Consider the following 18,271-nt stretch of genomic DNA (forward strand, 5'->3'; position numbering starts at 1 on the left):
CCCTCTTCAGTGGCGAAGAAGATCCGCAAAGCGGGTCGCCTCGTCCGTCAAAGTAAAGGAAAGGTGATTTCGCTTATGGCGCTGCATGCGCGATACCAGGGGAGGAGCGGGCGGGCCCGAAGACTTTGAGTCTGTGACGCACGCAGATGGCAGACCTCAACGTGCCCAAACGCGCGGTTCCACAACCTTCCCTCTCCTGCTGCTGAACGCTCTGATTGACATATAAACCATTTTGTATCCTCCACAGGCGCGGCGGGCGGGTTTCGCCGCCGCGGACTGCTGTTTCTGGCGCACACGACACATGGCGCTTTCCCGTCGTCCGTGACGCACATGGCTTTGCCTGAATGCGCGTTTTGCCAAAATAACAAGTCTAGCGGCTGCTTGCGGCCTAGCCAGTACAAGGTCGCGCAGGCCGGTGCTCAGGTGCGCGCGAGGTGCGACCAAGGGGCCGGGGCCGGGCGTCTGCTCGCTGCGTGGCGGTCACGTCGGAGCTCGGCCGGATTTGGCAGCATGCCTGCCTGCCCTCCCCACCCAGCTCCCGTGTCCACAGGGCCAGGCCGGCTCCTCATGTGCAACGGCCATGGGCACTCCCCCACCTAACGCCTCTGCCTGCGCTTAGCTCGTTTTAGGGGGTTTGGTTTTGTTTGGGCTAGTAATTACAATTCCCCCCGCCTTGCGTGCCGCACGTGCCGTGCCGCCGCTGCCTGTGCGGCTGTGCCTGCTGTGCCCCGCTGCCTACCTGTGACCTCCCTCGCTCGCTCCCTGCAGGACCTGGTGCTGTTTGAGCTGCTACCGCCCTTCGGCCCGGGCGCCCTGCTGCACCAGCAGCAGCAGCAGCAACAGCAGCAGCAGCAGCAGACGGGGGGTTGCGGCAGCAGCTGCGATGGTGACGGCAGTAGCAGAGGTAGAGATGGCGACGGCAGTAGCAGTAGCGCCGGGCTGCCGCCCTGCTGCCTGCATCAGTGCTATCACGACGTACACAGGCTGCTGCTTGAGGCCTATCCGCAACGGGCGAGCGATGTGAGTATCGTATCTGACTGGTAATAAATAAGCTCGTTTGGTTGTGGTATTGAAAGCCAACGACAGAAACAAGCGACTGAAGCTGGAAGGAAGGAAGGAAGGAAGGAAGGAACGCGGCGAGTGGTATCTGACGCACACAGTCGCGCCCGATGGATGTCATTGAAGTGGACAGCATCCCACTTACCTCATGACATGAATACACTTACACACGCACATCTGCCTTCACTCCGCCCTCAGGTGTGGCGCTTCGTGTACCGGGGTCGGTGCCCCCTCACGGCCGAGCAGCTGCGCCACTCTGCCGGCGGCGACGGCGACGGCGGCGGCGACGGCGACGCCGGCGGCAACACAGCCAGGTGCGATGGGGCAATGGACACGGCGTGTGCAACATTTACTAATATGCGATCCCGCGGATCAGCAAAACGGTGGCCGCTGGCTAGGCGTGCGAGGCCTCGTGCGTGGGAGCCTTTTGTTGGATGGATGGGGTGAGCAAGCCCAGCCACCGTTCGTCGGGTTGCCTAAAATACACCGATGCCGTGTGCGTGCGCAGCTTCGAGCCCTACCTGACCACCTGCCTGTGGCTGGGCGGGGAGGTGGTGGCGGCGGCGGCGCTGCGCCTCAACCTGCCGCCGCCGCCCTTGTCCGCGTCCTCATCGGCGGCCGCATCCACCAGTACTACTGGCGCCGGCATTTCTCACGTCCAGGTGCGAATTGTTGTCGGCGGGCTGTGCTACATGCATCACCACTGCCTTCCGTTGGTCTACTTGATGTTCTTGCCGGGTCAAGCTTGCACATAGAAACGATCGAGCAGACTCTCCCAGCCTGCGTGCGGCCCGTTTTTCGGCAACGTAGCTGCAGCCTTCCGGCCCTCGCGTGTGCGCCTACCTGTTACAAAACGTGCATCTGTGTGTGTACGGTATATGGTGTGTATGTACGGCAGATTGTGCTCCAGGCCACGACGCCGCGGCTGCAGCGGCGCGGGCTGGGGCGGCTGCTGACGCGGTGTGTGATGAGAGCTGCTGTTCAGGAAGGGCACCAGGTGAGCGGGCGGGCGGGTGGGTGGGTGGGTGGGTGGGTGGATGGGTGGGTGGGTGGGTGGGTGGGGCCGGGAGTGGGTGGGGCTGGGAGTGGCGGTGGGGAGTGGTGGTGGGGAGCGGTGGAGACAGGTGGGAATGAAGCGATCGTGGTTGTGGTGGTGGGGGGCGTTCTTGTGCCCGAACCTATTGAGAACGTCCCATCAGGGATAAGGGCGAGCAGTGGATGGGTTACATGCTTGCACCGCATGTATTAAATTGACCGTGTACGTCTGGGTTCCAAGCGCTAGGTCGGCACATGTGTGGGGTGCAGACAGACGGCATGCCATGCTTTGACTCCCACGCCATTGCCACCGGCGTCTTGCCTCACACCCCATCCGCCGTCCCCGCGCCCTTGCCCTTGCAGTACATCACGGCATTGGCGCCGCCTCCGCCGCCGCCCAGCAGCACGAGTGCCGCCACCGCCCCCTCAGCCGCCTCAACCACCACCTCAACCACCATCTCAACCACCATTTCAACCACCGCCTCAACCGCCGCCGCCGCCGCCTGCTTCCTGCGCAGCCTGGGGTTCCAGCCCGCCCCCGCCGCGCGCTACTCGGGTCTGCCACTGGCGCTGCTGCCGCTGGGACTGCACCTGGTGCTAGAGGCCAGCAGCCGCACACACCCGCCCTTCGACACACAGCAGCAGGGGGCAACAGGAGCAGGAAGGGGTGCAGGGGGCGCAGGCGGTGCGGGGGGTGCTGCGGAGGCGGGGGAAGCGGCGGGCGTGTGGTATGCAGAGCTGCCGCACGAACCCGTGCTGCAGACGGCATGTCTGACTGGCGACACTGCAGGCGCCGCGGAAGGAGCGGGAGGGGCGGCTGCGGCGGGAGGGGCGGCGGGCCGCGGCAGGGCCGTCGACATGCTGGTGCGTGGCGTGTGGGTGGGGTGGGGTAGGGTGGGGCTGGTAGGGCGCAGCAAGAGGCGCAGGTGGTCTGCTGGCGAGGGCGGGGTTTGCGGGTTTGAGACAGGGCGTGCGGAGCTGGGCGCGCAGAGGCAGGAGATGTGTTTCTGCTTCCTGCGTAGCATGACGGACTGGCGCCCGCGGCCGGGCTACCTCTATCTATTTTCGACCGGGACGCCGCATGTAGTGCGCCAATGCTGCTGCACCTCACACCTCACATCTCATACCTCATACCCCATCACCTCCTACCTCATCGCCTCATGGCCTCCAGGTGAATGAGGCGGCAGCTCGCGTCGCGGCCGCGTTCCGGGGCGCTGCACTCTCTGTTGCCGCAACCTCGGCCGCAGCTGCGGCGCCGGACGTCGCACCGCCGCGGCTGCAGGGCGCGGTGGTGGCGGCGCAGGCGGACAACCTGCCGCTGCCGTGTGTGGGCCTGATGGAGGCACAAGCACGACTGCCGCCGCAGCCGATGCGGCAGGAGCAGCACCAGCCGCGGCAGCCGCCGCTGCTGCAACCTCACTTGCAGTTGCAGCAGCAGCAGCAGCAGCAGCAGCAGCAGCAGCCGCATGTGGCACCGCCCCCGACGCCAGTCACCGTGCCGCCGCTCGCGCGTGGGAGAGTGGCGGCTACGGCGGCCGCGGCGGTCGCACCCGCGCCCTCCTCTGTACCCGTGCCCTCCCCTGCACCCGCGCCTTCGCCACCTCCAGTTGCAGTGCTTGTGGAGCAGCAGCAACAGCAGGAGCAAGGCGATCATGAGGCGGTTGGGCTTGTTGCACCCACGTCTACAGCTTCTGTGGTTGTGCGCAAGCGGCAGCAGGACCACAGCGAGCAGGAGCACATGGATGCACATGGCGGCGGCGGCGGCAACCTGGGGGAGGAGGTGGAAGTGACGGAGGCGGCGGCGGCGGCGGCGGCGCAGCAGCAGCAGCAGCAGCAGGACCAGAGCGAGCAGGAGGACATGGAGGGTGAGAATGCCGGAGCGGGCGGCGGCAACTTGGAGGAGGAGGGCGGCGGCAACCTGGGTCAGGAGGTGGAAGTGACGGAGGCGGCGGCGGCGCTGCAGCAGCACGGGTGGCAAGACGCACCAGCGGCGGCGTCCGTTCCTGCCTGTGGTGACGACCCAGCGCGGTGTGGGGATCCTCCGCTGCCACTGCCGCCGCCACCGGCTGCGCCATCGCCACTGCCACCGCCGCCGCCACCGGCTGCGCCACCGCTGCTGCCGCCGCCGCCAAATGCGCCATCGCAGCCGCCATCGCCGCACGCTGCCCCGCACTCCGCCGACAGCTACCGCATACCCACACGCGCCGTGGAAGCCCTGTTTGGGCGCGAGGTCGCAGTCAGCGGCGTGCTGCCAGGGTGGAGCAGCAGCAGCAGCAGTGGCGGCGGCAGTGGCGGCGGCGGTGGCCCGCTGAGGCTGCCGCTGCTGGTGCCGCCGAACCAGCGGCACTGGGCCCCGGCGGCGACGCTGACGTGTGAGGTTAACGTCAGCAGGGCAGCCGCAGGAGAGCAGCAACAGCAGCAGCAGCAGGAGAAGGGGCCGCTGTGGCGAGTGGAAGGGCTGGGTGAGTGGAGGCGGCGGGTGGTTACGGGCCCCGGCTGGAAGCTGAAGTTCACGCCCGTATGGCGGCAGCAGGAGTTGCAGGCGTGTGTGTGCGGCGTGGAGGCAGGGGACACTGCCGCTGGCGGCGGCACTGCTGCTGGTGACACTGCCTGCGGCGGCTGCACTGCTGGCGGCGGCACTACTGGCGGCGGCACTGCTGGCGGCGGCAGCACGGCTGATGGCGGCAGCTGCCGCTGCGCCCTGGGCCGCGTGGTGGTGGCTGTGGAGGTGAGCGCGGTCGACACGTCGGGCGCCCGGCAACCCAACCATCCAGCTACAGTCACAGCAGCCGCAGCAGCAGCGGAGCCGCATCCGCACGTCACGTTTACGCCTGTTGCGACCACCTGGTCATCAGGGGCGGCGGCTACGGAGGCGGAGGCGACGGGGGCGGCGGCAGCGGCGGCGGCGGCGGCGGCGGCGGCTGCTTCCTCGGCGATTTCCCCGGCGGCGGCTTCCCCAGCGCCCAGCTCTGTCTCGGTTGCCGTGTCGTATGCCACCACTGCCGCCGCCGTCAATGCCGCCGCGGTCTCGGTCGCCGTGTCTGTTAGCGTCTCTGGAGATGCGGATGAGGTGGGGCAGGCGAGGCCGCCGCAGTTGGCGGCGGCGGCGGCGGCGGCGGATGCGGCGGCGGGTGCGGCGGGCCGGTCGGAGGACGGGGAGGCGCAGTCGCCGGAGTGGCCGAATGCTGCAGCCGCAGCGGAGGCTGCAGGCGGGCGGCATGCGGAGGCCGCTGAAGGGGAGGAGCAGAAGGCGTCAGAGGAGGAGCAGGAGGCGTCAGAGGAGGAGCAGCAGGCGTCAGAGGAGGACGGGGAGCAGGAGGAGAAGCAGAAGCAGGCGGGGACGGGAGAGGAGGAGGAAGAGGAGGCGGAGGCGGAGGCGGAGGAGGCGCAGGAGGAAGCGGTCGAGGAGGAGCAGGTGGAGTCAGACAAGGAGTCAGAGGGGGAGCGCGAGGTGTCAGAGGAGGATGGGGAGCGGGTCCCTGAGCAGGCGGCGGCGGCAGCGCGCAGTGCGGTGGCTCCAGTGGCCGGGCCGCTGCGGCATGCCGCTGAGCCCGGCTGCAGCGCCGGTCGCCGCCACGGGCCCGCTGCACCATCACCACCAGTAACAACAACAGCAGCAACAGCCGCCTTGTCGCCAGCCAGAGCGGCAGCAGCAGCAGCTGCGGCCGTGTCGGCGCCCAACGTGCAGGTGCTCACAAGGGCCTTTGCGGCCTTCAACTTCGGTCACTGTGGCGTGCGCTTCTCTCTGGTGCAGGCACTGCTGGGCCCCGCTGCCGCACGTGACCCCGCCACGCCGCCTGTGATCCTGTACGACGCAGCCACACGCGCGCCCATCTCAACCGGCGCCCGCCTACAGATCCGAGCCGCATCCAGCAGCAGCAGCGGCAGTAGTAGCGGCCTCAGCAGGGCCAACAGCAGCAGCGCCGAGGCTGTAGCAGCGGACGGGACTGGTGCTACTGCGGCGGCGGCGGCTGCGGCGGCGGCGGCGGCTGCGGCGGCGGCGGGGGCCGGGCCGCGGAAGCGGAGCCCCAGCTCCAAACGGCTGCCGCAGTGCTGGGAGGTGGCGGGGCTGCGCCCGTGGCTCAAGGCGCACCGCGCGGCTGAGGGCGACCGCCTCGTCTTCACAGCTGCTGAGCCGCCCGGCGCCATCGCTTCTGCCGCCGGCTGCTGCGCTGATCGCCATCAGCAGCAGCAGCAGCAGCAGCAGCAGCCGTGCCCCAGCTGCTTGACGTGTGGCGGAACGGGACGTGCGCCGCGGCTGCCGCGCGTCTATCTGCAGCTGGTGCGGGCGCCGCCGCCGCCGCCGCCGCAAGGGCTGCGCTCGGTAGCAGCTGGGCCTGCGGCGGCGGCGGCGGCGGCGGCTGTGGGCACCGCGGACGCGGGCAACCCGACTTCGGCTGGTGAGCCCACAGCTGGTTTGGGTGCTGGTGCTGGTGCTGGTGGTACTGGTGTGGCATCTGCCGTTTCCGGAGCGGGTTTTGGATGCACGGGAGGACGTGGCGGCGGCGTTCCGGCGCCAGGTGGCGTCTTTGAAGGGGCCCGCACCGAGGCAGCTGCGGCGTGTGCCGCAGCCGCCGGTGCAGCTGCAGCTCTAAATGTCAGGCCGCTGCCATCACCGCCGGCTGCAGCTACTGCTGCTCCTAATGCTGCTGCTGCTACTGCCGCTGCTCCTGATGGAGCGGCGGCGGTCAGTGCCAGCAACCGCCTGGTGGTGGCGGCGGCCCAACTGGCGGTGGCAAGGCAGTTGGAAGCCACAGCCGCGACCGCGGCGGCGGTGGCGCGCGCAGCTGCCGTCGCCGCAGTGCGGGCGAGAGCTGCGGCTACTGCCAGTGCTACTGCTACTGCCACTGCTACGGCCAACGCTATTTCTGCTGCCCACGCTACTGTGTCTAGCGCTGGCGCGGCTTTTACGGCCAGCGCTGCCGCGGCCGCTTCCACGACTGCCGGCGGCAGCACTGGGGCCGCCGCGGCTGCTGCACCTGCGGCTGCTGCACCTGCGGCTACTGCACCTGCGGCTGCTGCACCTGCGGCTGCTGCACCTGCTATTGCTGACCGCGACCGTGCACCCATCACCACCGCCACGCCTTGTGTGCCGCCACGCCGACTTGGTGCCGTGCCTGCTCGTGCGGCGGCGGCGGCGGTAGCGAGGCCGGCAGTGGCGGCGGCGGCGGCAGCACAGCGGCACAGCGGCGGTTCAGAGGCGCGCTTGCGGCAGGTGCCAGCGGGTGCGCGGGCGACGGGCGCGACCAAGAGGGCTCACGAGCAGCCGCAGCCGCCCCAGCCACTGCAAGCGCCGCCGCCGCCGCCGCCGCCGCACCAGCAGGACGCGGACGCGGACGGCGATGACCCGGTGATGATGCTACTGCCGTCGTCGCCAAAGCGGCCCAGGCTACTGCCGGCGCGTAGCTCAATTGTGCCGACGGTGTCGCTGGAGCTGGATGATAGGCTGCACACGGAACCGCTGCCGGTACAGCCCGCCGCAAGGCCGCAGCAACAGCAGCAGCAGCGGCAGCATCAAAGCTCCTCGTCACCGCCGCAGACGCCGCAGCCGACGCAGGCATTGCGACGGCAGGAGTCGCCAGCAGTGATGCCGTACGACGGCATGGGTGCCGCACGCAGCCCCTCCCAACAGCCGGCGGCCCCTCCCCCGCCGACCCAGGCCCCAGCACTGCTGCAGCCGTCGGCAGCCGTACTCACCCTCGGGCTCGGCGGCAGCTGTGGCATTCCAAGGGCCGCGATGGCTAGGGGCCGCGGCGGCGGCACGGCGCGGCCTTTCGGCAGCTTCGGTCAAGTCACCACTGAGGTCACAGGCCAGACGCACGTGTCGTCTCAGCTGCTGGAGCATCAGCCGTGCGCCGTCCCCGTGACCGGCCCCAGCCCGCCGCTGCCGTACTCGGGTTTCACGCAAGCAGCCCAGACGCAGCCGCCTGCTGTGGGACCTGCGGCTGGGGCTGTAGCAGCTACAGCCGGCGGCGGCAGCGAGCCCGCACCTGAATCGGCAGCGGCGCCAGCCAGTCAGGCGCCGCTACAGCATCAGGTCGTGGCAGTAGCACAGCCGCAGCAAGTGGTGCCGCGCCAGACACCTGAGCCGGCTACGGCTGTAGCAGCTCGCCGCTCGCCGCAGCGGGTGGCGGCGCACCTGCATGAGGCTGCTGCACCACTCGACGGGGCGACAGCAGCGGCGGCCGCGGCTACTGCGCCGCCTGCTGGCGCCAAAGCCGCAGGCGGCGCCAGGCTGGTCAAGCGAGAGGGCGTGCGGACCGCCTCCTCCTGCGCGGGAGCTAGCCCCGCCACCAGTAGCAGCAGCGAAAGCCACGGCACCAGCGGGCTTGGCGCGAAGGAGATGCCTACGGCTGTGCAGCCGCCGGCAAAGCCGCTGTTGACCACGACATCAGCAGGCGCCGCCGCCAGGCGCCGCCCCGTCTGCCGTGTTGGCCTCAGAGGTGTTGGAGCTGGTTGGGAGCCCGTTTCGCCGGCTGCGATGGCTGCGGCGGAGGTGGCGGCGACGGCGGCGGCCGTGGAGGTGGTGGTGCATCAGCGCAAGGCGATGGGCACGGTCGTAAATACTGATCTGGACACAGCCCTGACCACCTCGCCAGCTACTGCTGCCGCTACTGCTTCCGCTACTACTGCTGCTGCTGCTGCTTGCAAGGGCATGGGTCCAGCACGCAGTAGCAAGGGCACTGCTGGCACCGGTAGGACCGCACCGTCGACTGCTGCACCTGCCATCAAGCACTCAGCAGCAGCTGCTGCAAGGGGCCTTGCCACACGTCCACCTTTGCCAGCAGCCACTTCCCGTGCCCCTGCTGCCGCCGCCGCTGGTGTTGGTGGTTTCAGTGGCAGCAACCGCAACACTACAGGCGGCATCAAGCGCTCTGCCTCTGACTTCTCGGATGACATACAGCCAGACACTACCGCCGCGGCGGATGATGTGCCGCTCGCAAGCCGGCAGCAGCGCCTGCGGCAGTCGCTGCCGCCACAGCCGAAGCGCCCCAAGCTGCAGCCCACGACGCCGCGCATATCGGCGCAGCGTCTCTCACCTTCGCCGCCGCCATCGCTGCAGCCGCAGGGATCGCAGATGCAGCCGCAGCTGCGTGTCATGCGGCCACCGCCGCCGCCTCCTGTCGGCGGCGGGCAGGAACCCGTCGTTGTAGCAGCCAGCGGTCCGAACCAGCGGCAGCAGCAGCAGCAGCTGGGCGGTGGCGGTGGCAGCGACGGCGACAGATTTGCAGCTACAGGGGAGGCGGTGGCGGCGGGCGGCCGGCAGGCGCTGTCTGCAGCCGCTGCGCCGGCGCTTGCTGAGCCCACACCGCTACAGCTGCTGCCGGAGGCGCTGGCTGAGCACTACCCCAAGGTCTTCAAATTGATGATGGTGGGGCCCTGGGACTGTCTACGCACAACGTTTACAACAAGCAAAAATAATACGCATATGATAAATGTGCATTTCGAGCCATGTCAACCAAAGTCCTGGGGAGCCGCAAACGGAATTGTGTTGGATGAAGGGCGCGGCCACAAGACCCCACCGTTCGCCTCGCCTGTTGACGAGCTGTGCAAACCAGACGAACCCCTGGCACGTGCACAAACAGTGCTTGCGTGTCCCTTGGAAATTTCCCTGCAGGCTGTGTGGAAGCAGGAGCATCAGCACCAGCAGCGGCGGCGCGAGGGAGAACCCCGCCGAAGCAGCCCGTTCACGGCCACTGCTGGCAGCGGTGGTGGGGCAGGTGGAGGAGGCGGAGGAGGTGCTGGCAGCGGCGGCGGTGGCGGCAGCGGCGGCGGCGCGGCGGTGCAGGCTCAGCCGCTGCAGGTGGTGCAGCGCTACGCGGACAGCACCGGCTTGCAGTTGGAGGTGGGTGCATGCAGTTGGAACCTGCCTCTTAGACGGATCATGGGAACGGACGGCGTATGTGCCCGCAGTGCTCAGCAGGTGACCTGGGCTTAGGCTTGGTTCGCTGGTCGGGTTGGCGTGTCGCGTGTCCACACATGCCCTAGCAAACCCTAGCTATCTGGCTGTGAGCCTGCTGATGCCTCCACACACAGACGGAGTTCGAGCGGCGGCGCCAACAGCGCCCTCGCCCTGCAGCTGCGGCCGCGGCCGCGACCCTGGCGGCGGCGGCTGCCGCTGCCGGCGGCTCGGCTGGCGGCAATGCCGACGGTGGCGGTGACGGTGAAGGCGGCGGCGGCGGCGGCGGCAGTCAGGACGAGGTCGAGGTCTACACGGCCACACTGCGGCTCACCCCAAGGAGCATGCCGGGCCAAGCCACCACCACGGCCACTGGGCAGGTGCGGGCACATGAGAGAGCGTGGGTATGAGCCTGCTGTCGCGTGAGGTAGACCGCGCGTGTGTTCTTGTGATTTTGGGCCCAAGGTGGGGACGCCGCGTTCCTGCGCCAGGGGTCGGTTGGAGCGCACGTACGCTTGATGACGGGTTTTTTCAATCATGCACAGCAATGCGCTTACCATACAGTGCGCATATGCGAGCGCTTCAATGTGTGCTCGTGGGACCGCGACAGCCGCTTATAAGTAATTACACGCTTGCGCATACACACGCGGTGGGTGTTGCACGTGTTGCCGGTCTCCTCATCACACGCGCTCCCCTATGCATCCGCGCACACGAACACGCACATGACCACAGGAGTCGCCGTGCAAGGAGATGGCAAGGCAGCTGGCAGCGGCGGCGTGCCTGCAGCTGCTGCTGCTAAGCGGCGTTGAGCAGAGCGTGCTGTGGCCGCGGCCCAGGACGACACCGCCGCAGCCGCCATCGTCCGCGGCACCGGTTGCCGGGGCGGCGGTGGCGGCTGCAAAGCCAGCATGGAGGCGGGCTCCTGGCGGTCTCTGGCACCCAGCCGACAGCACCACCGCCACTGCTGCAGTCCACACCGCTGCAGCCTCGCCAAGTGGTCCCGCCGGCTGTGGCGGGGGCGTAGGCGGTGGTGGAGGTGGAGGTGCGATGGCAGGCCAGGGCTATGTGGGCGTATGGCACGACGGGCCGCCGCTGCCGCCGCCGCCACCACCGCCGCCACGGAAGCAGCGGATGTCGCAGCCGCCGCCACCGCCAGCACGGAAACAGCAGCAGCCGCCGCCACCACCACCGCCACCACGGAAGCAGCCGCCGCCGCCGCCACAGCAGTGGCAACAGCCGGCCTGCGCCAGTGAGCCGCTATGCGTAGGCGGCGAGGAAGATAATGGCGGCGCACCCGGCGGTTGGGCCGCTGTCGACATGGACTCCGCTGCTGCGGCGGCGGCGGCGGCCCTGGTGCCGCCGCCTCCAGTGCCGCCCGCCTACATGCAGCCCATCATGCTGGACGCGCAGCAGCAGCAGCAGCAACAGCAGCAGCAGCAGCAGCAGCAGCAGCAGCAGCAGCAGCAGCAGCAGCAGCAGCAGCAGCAGCAGCAGCAGCAGGCTGCCATGTTCCACGTGCAGCAACAACAGGCCTTCGTAATGCAGCAGCATCAGGCCGTGATGATGCAGCAGGGTCAGCAGTATGCGTATGCGGCGGCCATGATGAGGATGGGCCCGCAGATGGGAGGTCACATGGGGGCCCAGCTGCGCGGCTGCATGGGAGGTGAGATGGGTTGGCAAATGCAGTATGAGCACCCGTTCGGCGGGGCGTTCGGTGCTGGCGTCGGAGGCGTCGGTGGTGCCGGTGGTGCCGGTGGTGGTGCCGGTGGTGGCACCGCCTTCGGTGGGTTCGGCGCCTTTGGCGGAGCGGGCCTGGCAGGCTGGGTGGCGGGCATGGGTGGCGGTATGTGGTGATTTGACGTGAGGGGCAGCGGCATTGGACGGGACGTGGGGAAGGATTGTTGTCTGTAAGCCACGTGGAGGAGGACAGCGCGGCGCCGCCCGAGAAGCTGCGCTGGCGCGCGTGTCTGGTTAGCGGTCTCTGCTGGCGAGCATAGCACAGCACAGTATGTGGTAGGCCGTAGCAGTGAGGAGTGTTGTGGCTAGGGAATTTCCTGCTGTTTGGCTGATTGCTTGGCAGGGGGACGTGGCTAGACGCATGGCGGGCCGTGCCGGTATGAACCGACCCCGGCTATGTCCGGGAGGGAGGTGCACGCTTGCGGCCTCAGACTAGAGACGTGGCCTGGGCGCAGCCCACGTTTCCCATGCGAGGGGAAACCACATATCTTGTCTGTGAGAATATCTTGTGCTGCAGGGGTGCAAGCCTGGGTGCTGCAGGGGTGCAAGGTACACTACCACTTGCGCGGTAAGAGTACATGTTGAGCATGTTGCATGGGTTTGGCCCTGCTGCTGATTTCTTTATTTTCAACTACCAGGGAATCAGTTTTATTTCGCTTCTGGAGGATTGTCACAAGGGGCATGTATGGGCCCGTTGGCTTGTCGCATACCGTACATAGTCAGACCTGAGCGCATACATACAACGGTCGCAAGGTCTGTGGTGAAGACGCGTGCAATTATACGACAATGCGTTGCATCCATTCGATGCAGCAGCCAGCATGATGGCACATAGCGCGCATAACTTGTGCACTGGTGCATACACGTACTGCTGTCAGAGACATTCGACGGCGATGCAGTCTTCAGTGTCGTTCCGTATGGCGCGCGTAAGTACCGGAGTCCGTATAGTACCGGTGGGTGGCTCCCCTCTGTATATCTTGTGCGTGCAGGGGTTCCTGTGAACCCCTGCGTGCGTGAGTCATGCGATGTCATCAGAGTTCAAGGAGTGCCCCTACGGTACCGTATGCACATTCCGTACATGTGTAGGTTCGCGCACGCACCAAACTTATCATACATGCACTTTATAGCTGCAATGGGTTGGTTCGCACATGCCACATGTTCGCTTTGCTACAGAGCCAGAGCCTAGACCGCGAAGGTTGTATGTTCAAGAAATTGCTGAATGGGTGTTGCAAAGTTGCAAGGTTTTGTAATGCATGATCACGCACAGAAAAAGAGATCTGAGATTCTGAGGGACCTTACAAAGCACCGCTACCAGGGAGGTGACCTTAACCGTGTTCTCACCCACAGCATCCAGCAGGGCCCACAAATGCCTAGCTTTTGGCATTCCCCCAGCCCTGTCAGGTGCGGCGTTGGCAAGGCCAGCACTACAACAGAATCAATCTATCTAGCTCCTCACATCTGCACATCACGGACCAAGGCCGGACGTGGCTTTACTCGCCCCACATCCCATAAGTATTATCGCTTGCAACTAACGCCTCTGCCTGCACTCACGTTTTTGTTGGTTTTGGTTTAGTTTGGGCTGGTATTTACAGCCCCCCCCCGATGATTTGGAAACTTCATACACTGCGTGCCTCCAGCCCCCCCAAACCGTGTGCTCCGTACTTCCTGTAAACTCTGTACACTTACTGTAGTCTAGAGCCATTACCCCCCTATTGACGTTCGATTCGGGGACCATGCGGTCTGCAACCCAACGCCGCAACGCGGGCGAGAATGGATCCCCGGAAATGCTCAATCCTGCCCGCCCGAAAGCCTGCATTGGAGTCCGCTCCTGGCCGCTCTCCCAAGGTTGCGGGTGTTGGCATTGGAGTCGCTCCAGGCGCTCCACACAGCGCCCCCCTGCGGCGCCAGCAAGCAGTGGCAGCTATTCCAGCACACTGGGCAGGCAGGCTGCTGATGATGCCGAATCTGGAGTGCCGGGACGTTTAGGGTTTAGGGGTTTGGGGGTCGTGCCAGCGACCTGCTGCGCCTCGCCTGCCTCGGCGCCCTCCGCCCGCACCGGCACCGCTACAATTGCCCCGTCATTGCAGCAGACCGCCCACTCCACAAGCGCCAGCGGCACAAGCGCCGCCGCCCGTGCCAGAGTCTCTCCGAGCTCAAGCGCCGCGTCTTCCCACTGTAACCGATTAAATTCCGGCCCGTTGCTTTCACTGCCAGCTCACGCCGGCATCTGCTTCTTCGGGCTCAAAAAGGCTGCCGCTGCCGCTGGCATGGCCGCCGCCTGCACATGCATCGCTCGTGGCGCACTCCCGGCACCGTCGCTGCCATGCTAGTAGCTGCTCCTGCCCATGGTCAGCCGACGGCTGCCCTGATGCTGCCTCTCCTGCTCCCTCTTGTTTCCTGCAGTTGCTATGCGCGGTGCAGCGCTGTCAGCAGCAGGCAGCACCACCGCAGTATGACTGCCGCGTCCCGCCAGGCCTCACTCCGGTGCGTGGCCAACCAACAACCCTCAGGGCGCATTGCCGCGACGCAGCGCTTGCTGTCGCTCCCCGCACTCCGGCCGCCTATGGCAGGACCTGATCTGCCATTAATGACCGCATCAGGCCCAGCCGCTGCTCTTGCAGTGGTGCCGCTGGTGCTGCTAATAGCTCCGGCTCGGCAGGCGGTGCACCGGCGGCGGCACCAGTGCCCAGAACCGCCAGCGGCAGCGCAGCGGCCCTTCTCATACGCGGTATTCGCCCCACCTGGCACCCACCAGCTCTGGGGTGTTAGGTTGTGGCTGCTGCTGCTCCGGACTGCTCGCGGCGGCCCCCTGTGGCATCTGCTAGCCGCCGGGTGCGGAGCTGCCCGCAGCGCCATTCTCTTTTACCTCTGCTTCTCCAAGTGCCTGCACGAGCCACGTCACCACATCCACAGCCTCCGTAAGCAGGCCCCTTTGCGCTCTCCTTGGATCGCTTGGAGTGCCGCGACAGCAGCAGCTGTTGGTCGCTGTTGGTGGCTTCCCAGCAGCTGGGCATAGCAGCGCAGCAGCACCGCAGGGGCCAGCGGCTCCGCGAGCAGGCGGCGACAGAGCCGGCGGACAAGCGCAACCAGGTCCGGGATGGTGCCATACATCCGGCAGCTCAACTAGCTTTCCAGGCTTGTTATGTAGAGCCCTATTATGTGCTGCTGCAGCCTCTCGGCTTCTTCCGGAGGGTGGCATGTTGGTTGGCTGGGCTCCAGTGCTCTTGGTTTGCATAGCCGGATCGTAGTGTGACAGTGTTGAAGGTAGAAGCACTAAAACACGGAACTATTGGCAGGAAGATTACAGAGGCGCGGTGATGTGACCGATCCATACCCGGGCCGCCCGCCCTGAGTCGACACAAGAATTCATATTTATTAAGGATATGTATTAGCTTATCGATTCTAGGTGAAATCGCTACCTCCGCACCCACTTTTACCCAGCTGTCTTTCTAAACTTGGAGATTCTCTTAGCCCCGATGATGGCTCATCGACAGCGCCTCAGATACTGCACACGGTCAAAATCACGGCTAGAAAAAGACAAGGGGCAGCGTGTGTGGATCCCGGAGCTGGTGGAGCGCATTGCGAGCTTCCTTCCGCAAAATGAAATACCGCTTACGCTACGTCTGGTCGACAAAACCACAGCAGAGCTCCTGTCGAAGCACCGGCTGGTGAAGGCGTTGGAGCCGCTGCCAGCACATGCGCTTTGCCGGCTCCACCCCGCCGAGCTGCAACAGCTCCAGAACCGCTCTGCCAGTGAGCTCCGGCAGCTGGTGTGCGCCGCGGCTGCCACCGGCAGTCTGGAAGCAGTGGACGCGGCCCTGGAGGCGACACAGCTGAGCCCGGGAGCCTGGCTGGTCTCGGCCGCTGCCGGGGCGGAGGGCCTGCGCCCTGGCGTCGCACTGGCGCTGTGCAAGCGCCTGTGCGCGAGGGGCTGTCCCGTGGAGCAGGACCCGGACCACGTGTACATACCGTGCTCCACACTCCGACACGCTGCAAAAGCCGGGAACGCTGACGTGTGCGAGTGGCTGCTCGCGCGCGGGCGCTGTCGTTGGTTGGCGGAGGCGGTGTATGACGCGGCGGCCGCCGGGCATGTGGGGCTGGTGCGGGTGCTGCTGGCGCGCTGCCCGGGCGAGCGCAAGCACATGCTGGACGCTGGCCGCCTGCTCGTCAGTGCGGCTGGGGGCTACCCTCTACCGGCGCTGGAGGAGCTCTACAACCACTGGCTTGGAACGCGGCGGGCGCAGTTGCAGGGGCAGGGGCAGCAGGGGCAGGGGCAGGCGGCGCCACATGAGCCGGCAGCGCCCGTGGACTTCGGTCCAGCCTTCGATGAGGAGGCGCCCGACGGCTTTCATTGCTTTGTCAGCAGCAGCGATTTTGAGAGCGTGCTGGCGGCAGCTGCGGGCAGTCCCACGGCCTGCTGGCTGGGCAAGCTAGACGCGCTGCTGCAGTGGCACTGCGGCGAGGCTGGGCCTGGGCTGCTGGCGAGGAGCCCCTCCGTCCTCGACCACGTGTTCGTCGCCGCCATGTCCAAGCCAGACGGGCTGAGCCGCGTGCGGCTGATGTGGGAGCAGCGCGGCTGGCGGCCCCAGGACTTGAGGCCCGCGGCCGCGGCCGCAGCGGCCCGCGGCGACATGCCTGGGCTCCGTCACCTCTACGGCGAGCTCGGTGCCCCCACCGAGACCCGGCAAATCGAATGGTATGATCCCTGCGCGCCGCTTAAAGCAGCGGCTCAGGCCGGGCATCTGTCAGCCCTGCAGCTTCTGCTGTGCACCTACCGCCAGGGCTGCACGTCTAAGGCCTATGACCAGCTAGTCAAGGCGGCGGCGGAGCGGGGCCACGTGGACATTGTCCGGTGGCTGATCGAGCAGCCGGCGCCGCTGGTGGTCGACATGATCCTGGCCGAGGTGCCGGGCGCCGACAGGGAAAGGGTGGAGATGTCCGTTCGGCGGAGCGCAGCGCGCATGGCTCTGGACACGGGCGTGTGCGGCGGGCGGCCTGAGGTGGTGCGGTGCGTGCTGCAGCTGGGGATGGAGGGGGTGGCGCCCGGCAGCCGTGGGCACAGGAGGTCGGGCTCCAACTCCTGGACGCAGGCGGCGCTGTCGGGCAGCGCGGCCACACTGCAGGCGATGGCGGAGGCGGGATATGCCGTGTATGTGAGTGCGGGGGCTGGGAGTGGCTGGGGCTGGGCTGGGTCTGGGGCTTGGGCTGGGTCTGGGGCTGGGGCGGGGCGGGGCAGTTCCATGGGCCCGGTCGTGGGTTTTGGCGGGTCCGCAGTCGCGCTTGGCACTGGCCAACATTGCCAGGGATTGACGAAATGTACCGTACAGCAGTCGACTGTGCCGGAACTGATAATAACATACGAGGAATGGCCCAAATGCGTGTATGTGTGACACGTTCTTCCCCTACGCCATTCCCCCGATTTGGTGCTCGCCTACCTTACACGCCCACACCCCTTCCTGCACCCCTTCCTGCACAGCACTGTGACCTGTACGAGACCGCTGCGCCGCACCTGGCCGTGCTGCGCATGCTGTGTCGCCTGCGCTGCCGCGGCCCCGGTGCGCACCTGGCCCTGGCCGCGCTGCTTGAGGACCCGGCCGTGCCGCTGAGTGAGCTGAGGTGGCTGCTGGAGGGAGATGATGATGGCGCAGTGGCGGGGCCGTCGCGGGCTGCGGCACCGAGCAGGGACAGGGGCAGGCGGGCAGGCAACGGAGGAGGAGGGGCGGCAGAGGGCCCGGCGGCTGAGGCGCTGCGGTATGAGGGCGAGTGGCAGCAGGCGGTAGAGGCGGTGGGGCGGCGGGGCCGGGGGCGTGAGTCGCGGGAGCTGCGGGTGTGGCTGCAGGCGTGGCGGCAGGCGCAGCAGGGCCGCATGCTGCCGGGGCGCAAGCCGACATACATCACGCTTTGTTGAGGAGTGGTAGATTGTGTGGGGCCGGGGCAGCCGCTGTTGAGAGCCCAATGAAGGATGGTGCCTGTAGTGAAGAATGTCCCTTTAAAGTGCATTGAGCTCACGCCATGTTGAGCTAACGTATCGTATGGCATGCAACGAGGCCGGTTGGTTTGTTGACTTTTTGGCGTGTGGAAGTGCTGGGACGGGCGCGGGTGACACGCTGCCGTTTGCCGCATGGCAGCAGCCCTAGCGCGGGTGTGTCGATTCTTCTGTTGGTTTCGGCCGCACCCGGCGGATGCGGGAGGCGCCAGACTGGTGTGGGTTCGGGAGGCGACTGATGAGCGGCCTGCCTGGCACGGGACTCGTTACACCGCTGTGGCGCTAGTTGCACGCGTCGGGTTTCGCTGCTGCTTCAATTTCAGGGGTGCGAGACAGAGGCAGTAGTTGGCACCTGGACCGGTGGTGGACTAGATTGACCCGTGGTGGACTAGATTGACTCGTGGTGGACTAGATTAACCCGTGAATGCTGGGTCTGGAAGTCACTGCGACTGGCTTGGGTTTCGCAGTATTGAGCATATCGTGCTACTTACTGTTGGTTACCGGTGCGGACATGGACGACGATAGCAATATCGCTTCCAACCAGGGCTTCCGCAATG

At 66.8% G+C, this 18,271-nt stretch overlaps 3 protein-coding genes across 3 annotated transcripts; 2 read left to right on the plus strand and 1 right to left on the minus strand.

Annotated features, from left to right (window-relative positions):
* The first annotated feature begins 20 nt into the window (after nt 1-20).
* On the plus strand, nt 21-13,002 carry CHLRE_05g236501v5 (uncharacterized protein). Its single transcript, XM_043062268.1, has 11 exons — nt 21-63; nt 248-423; nt 769-1,020; nt 1,258-1,373; nt 1,568-1,721; nt 1,958-2,056; nt 2,458-2,958; nt 3,266-9,466; nt 9,713-9,940; nt 10,132-10,374; nt 10,727-13,002. Exons 2-11 carry the CDS (start codon nt 331-333, stop codon nt 11,846-11,848), a joined length of 9,009 nt encoding a protein of 3,002 aa, XP_042924832.1. The 5' UTR covers nt 21-63; nt 248-330; the 3' UTR covers nt 11,849-13,002.
* A 9-nt stretch (nt 13,003-13,011) lies between these two features.
* Nucleotides 13,012-14,960, minus strand: CHLRE_05g236525v5 (uncharacterized protein). The gene has a single exon (XM_043062269.1). The coding sequence runs from the start codon at nt 14,833-14,835 to the stop codon at nt 14,494-14,496; it is 342 nt and encodes a 113-aa protein (XP_042924833.1). The 5' UTR covers nt 14,836-14,960; the 3' UTR covers nt 13,012-14,493.
* A 160-nt stretch (nt 14,961-15,120) lies between these two features.
* CHLRE_05g236550v5 (uncharacterized protein) lies at nt 15,121-18,242 on the plus strand. The gene is made up of 2 exons (XM_043062270.1): nt 15,121-16,881; nt 17,205-18,242. Exons 1-2 carry the CDS (start codon nt 15,205-15,207, stop codon nt 17,634-17,636), a joined length of 2,109 nt encoding a protein of 702 aa, XP_042924834.1. The 5' UTR covers nt 15,121-15,204; the 3' UTR covers nt 17,637-18,242.
* Nucleotides 18,243-18,271: the final 29 nt, after the last annotated feature.

The sequence above is a fragment of the Chlamydomonas reinhardtii genome, chromosome 5 (genome assembly GCF_000002595.2).
Source record: "Chlamydomonas reinhardtii strain CC-503 cw92 mt+ chromosome 5, whole genome shotgun sequence".
NCBI lineage: Eukaryota > Viridiplantae > Chlorophyta > Chlorophyceae > Chlamydomonadales > Chlamydomonadaceae > Chlamydomonas > Chlamydomonas reinhardtii.

What these genes read in the sequence shown, in the direction of transcription:
- CHLRE_05g236550v5 (XM_043062270.1), top strand. Translation starts at nt 15,205, where the DNA reads ATGATGGCTCATCGACAGCGCCTCAGATACTGCACACGGTCAAAATCA. An exon ending in AGGCGGGATATGCCGTGTAT is followed by an intron (nt 16,882 to 17,204) that starts GTGAGTGCGGGG and finishes CTTCCTGCACAG; the next exon opens with CACTGTGACCTGTACGAGAC.
- CHLRE_05g236525v5 (XM_043062269.1), bottom strand. Translation starts at nt 14,835, where the DNA reads ATGGCACCATCCCGGACCTGGTTGCGCTTGTCCGCCGGCTCTGTCGCC.
- CHLRE_05g236501v5 (XM_043062268.1), top strand. Translation starts at nt 331, where the DNA reads ATGGCTTTGCCTGAATGCGCGTTTTGCCAAAATAACAAGTCTAGCGGC. An exon ending in GCCGGCGGCAACACAGCCAG is followed by an intron (nt 1,374 to 1,567) that starts GTGCGATGGGGC and finishes GTGCGTGCGCAG; the next exon opens with CTTCGAGCCCTACCTGACCA. An exon ending in GCAGGGCCGTCGACATGCTG is followed by an intron (nt 2,959 to 3,265) that starts GTGCGTGGCGTG and finishes CATGGCCTCCAG; the next exon opens with GTGAATGAGGCGGCAGCTCG.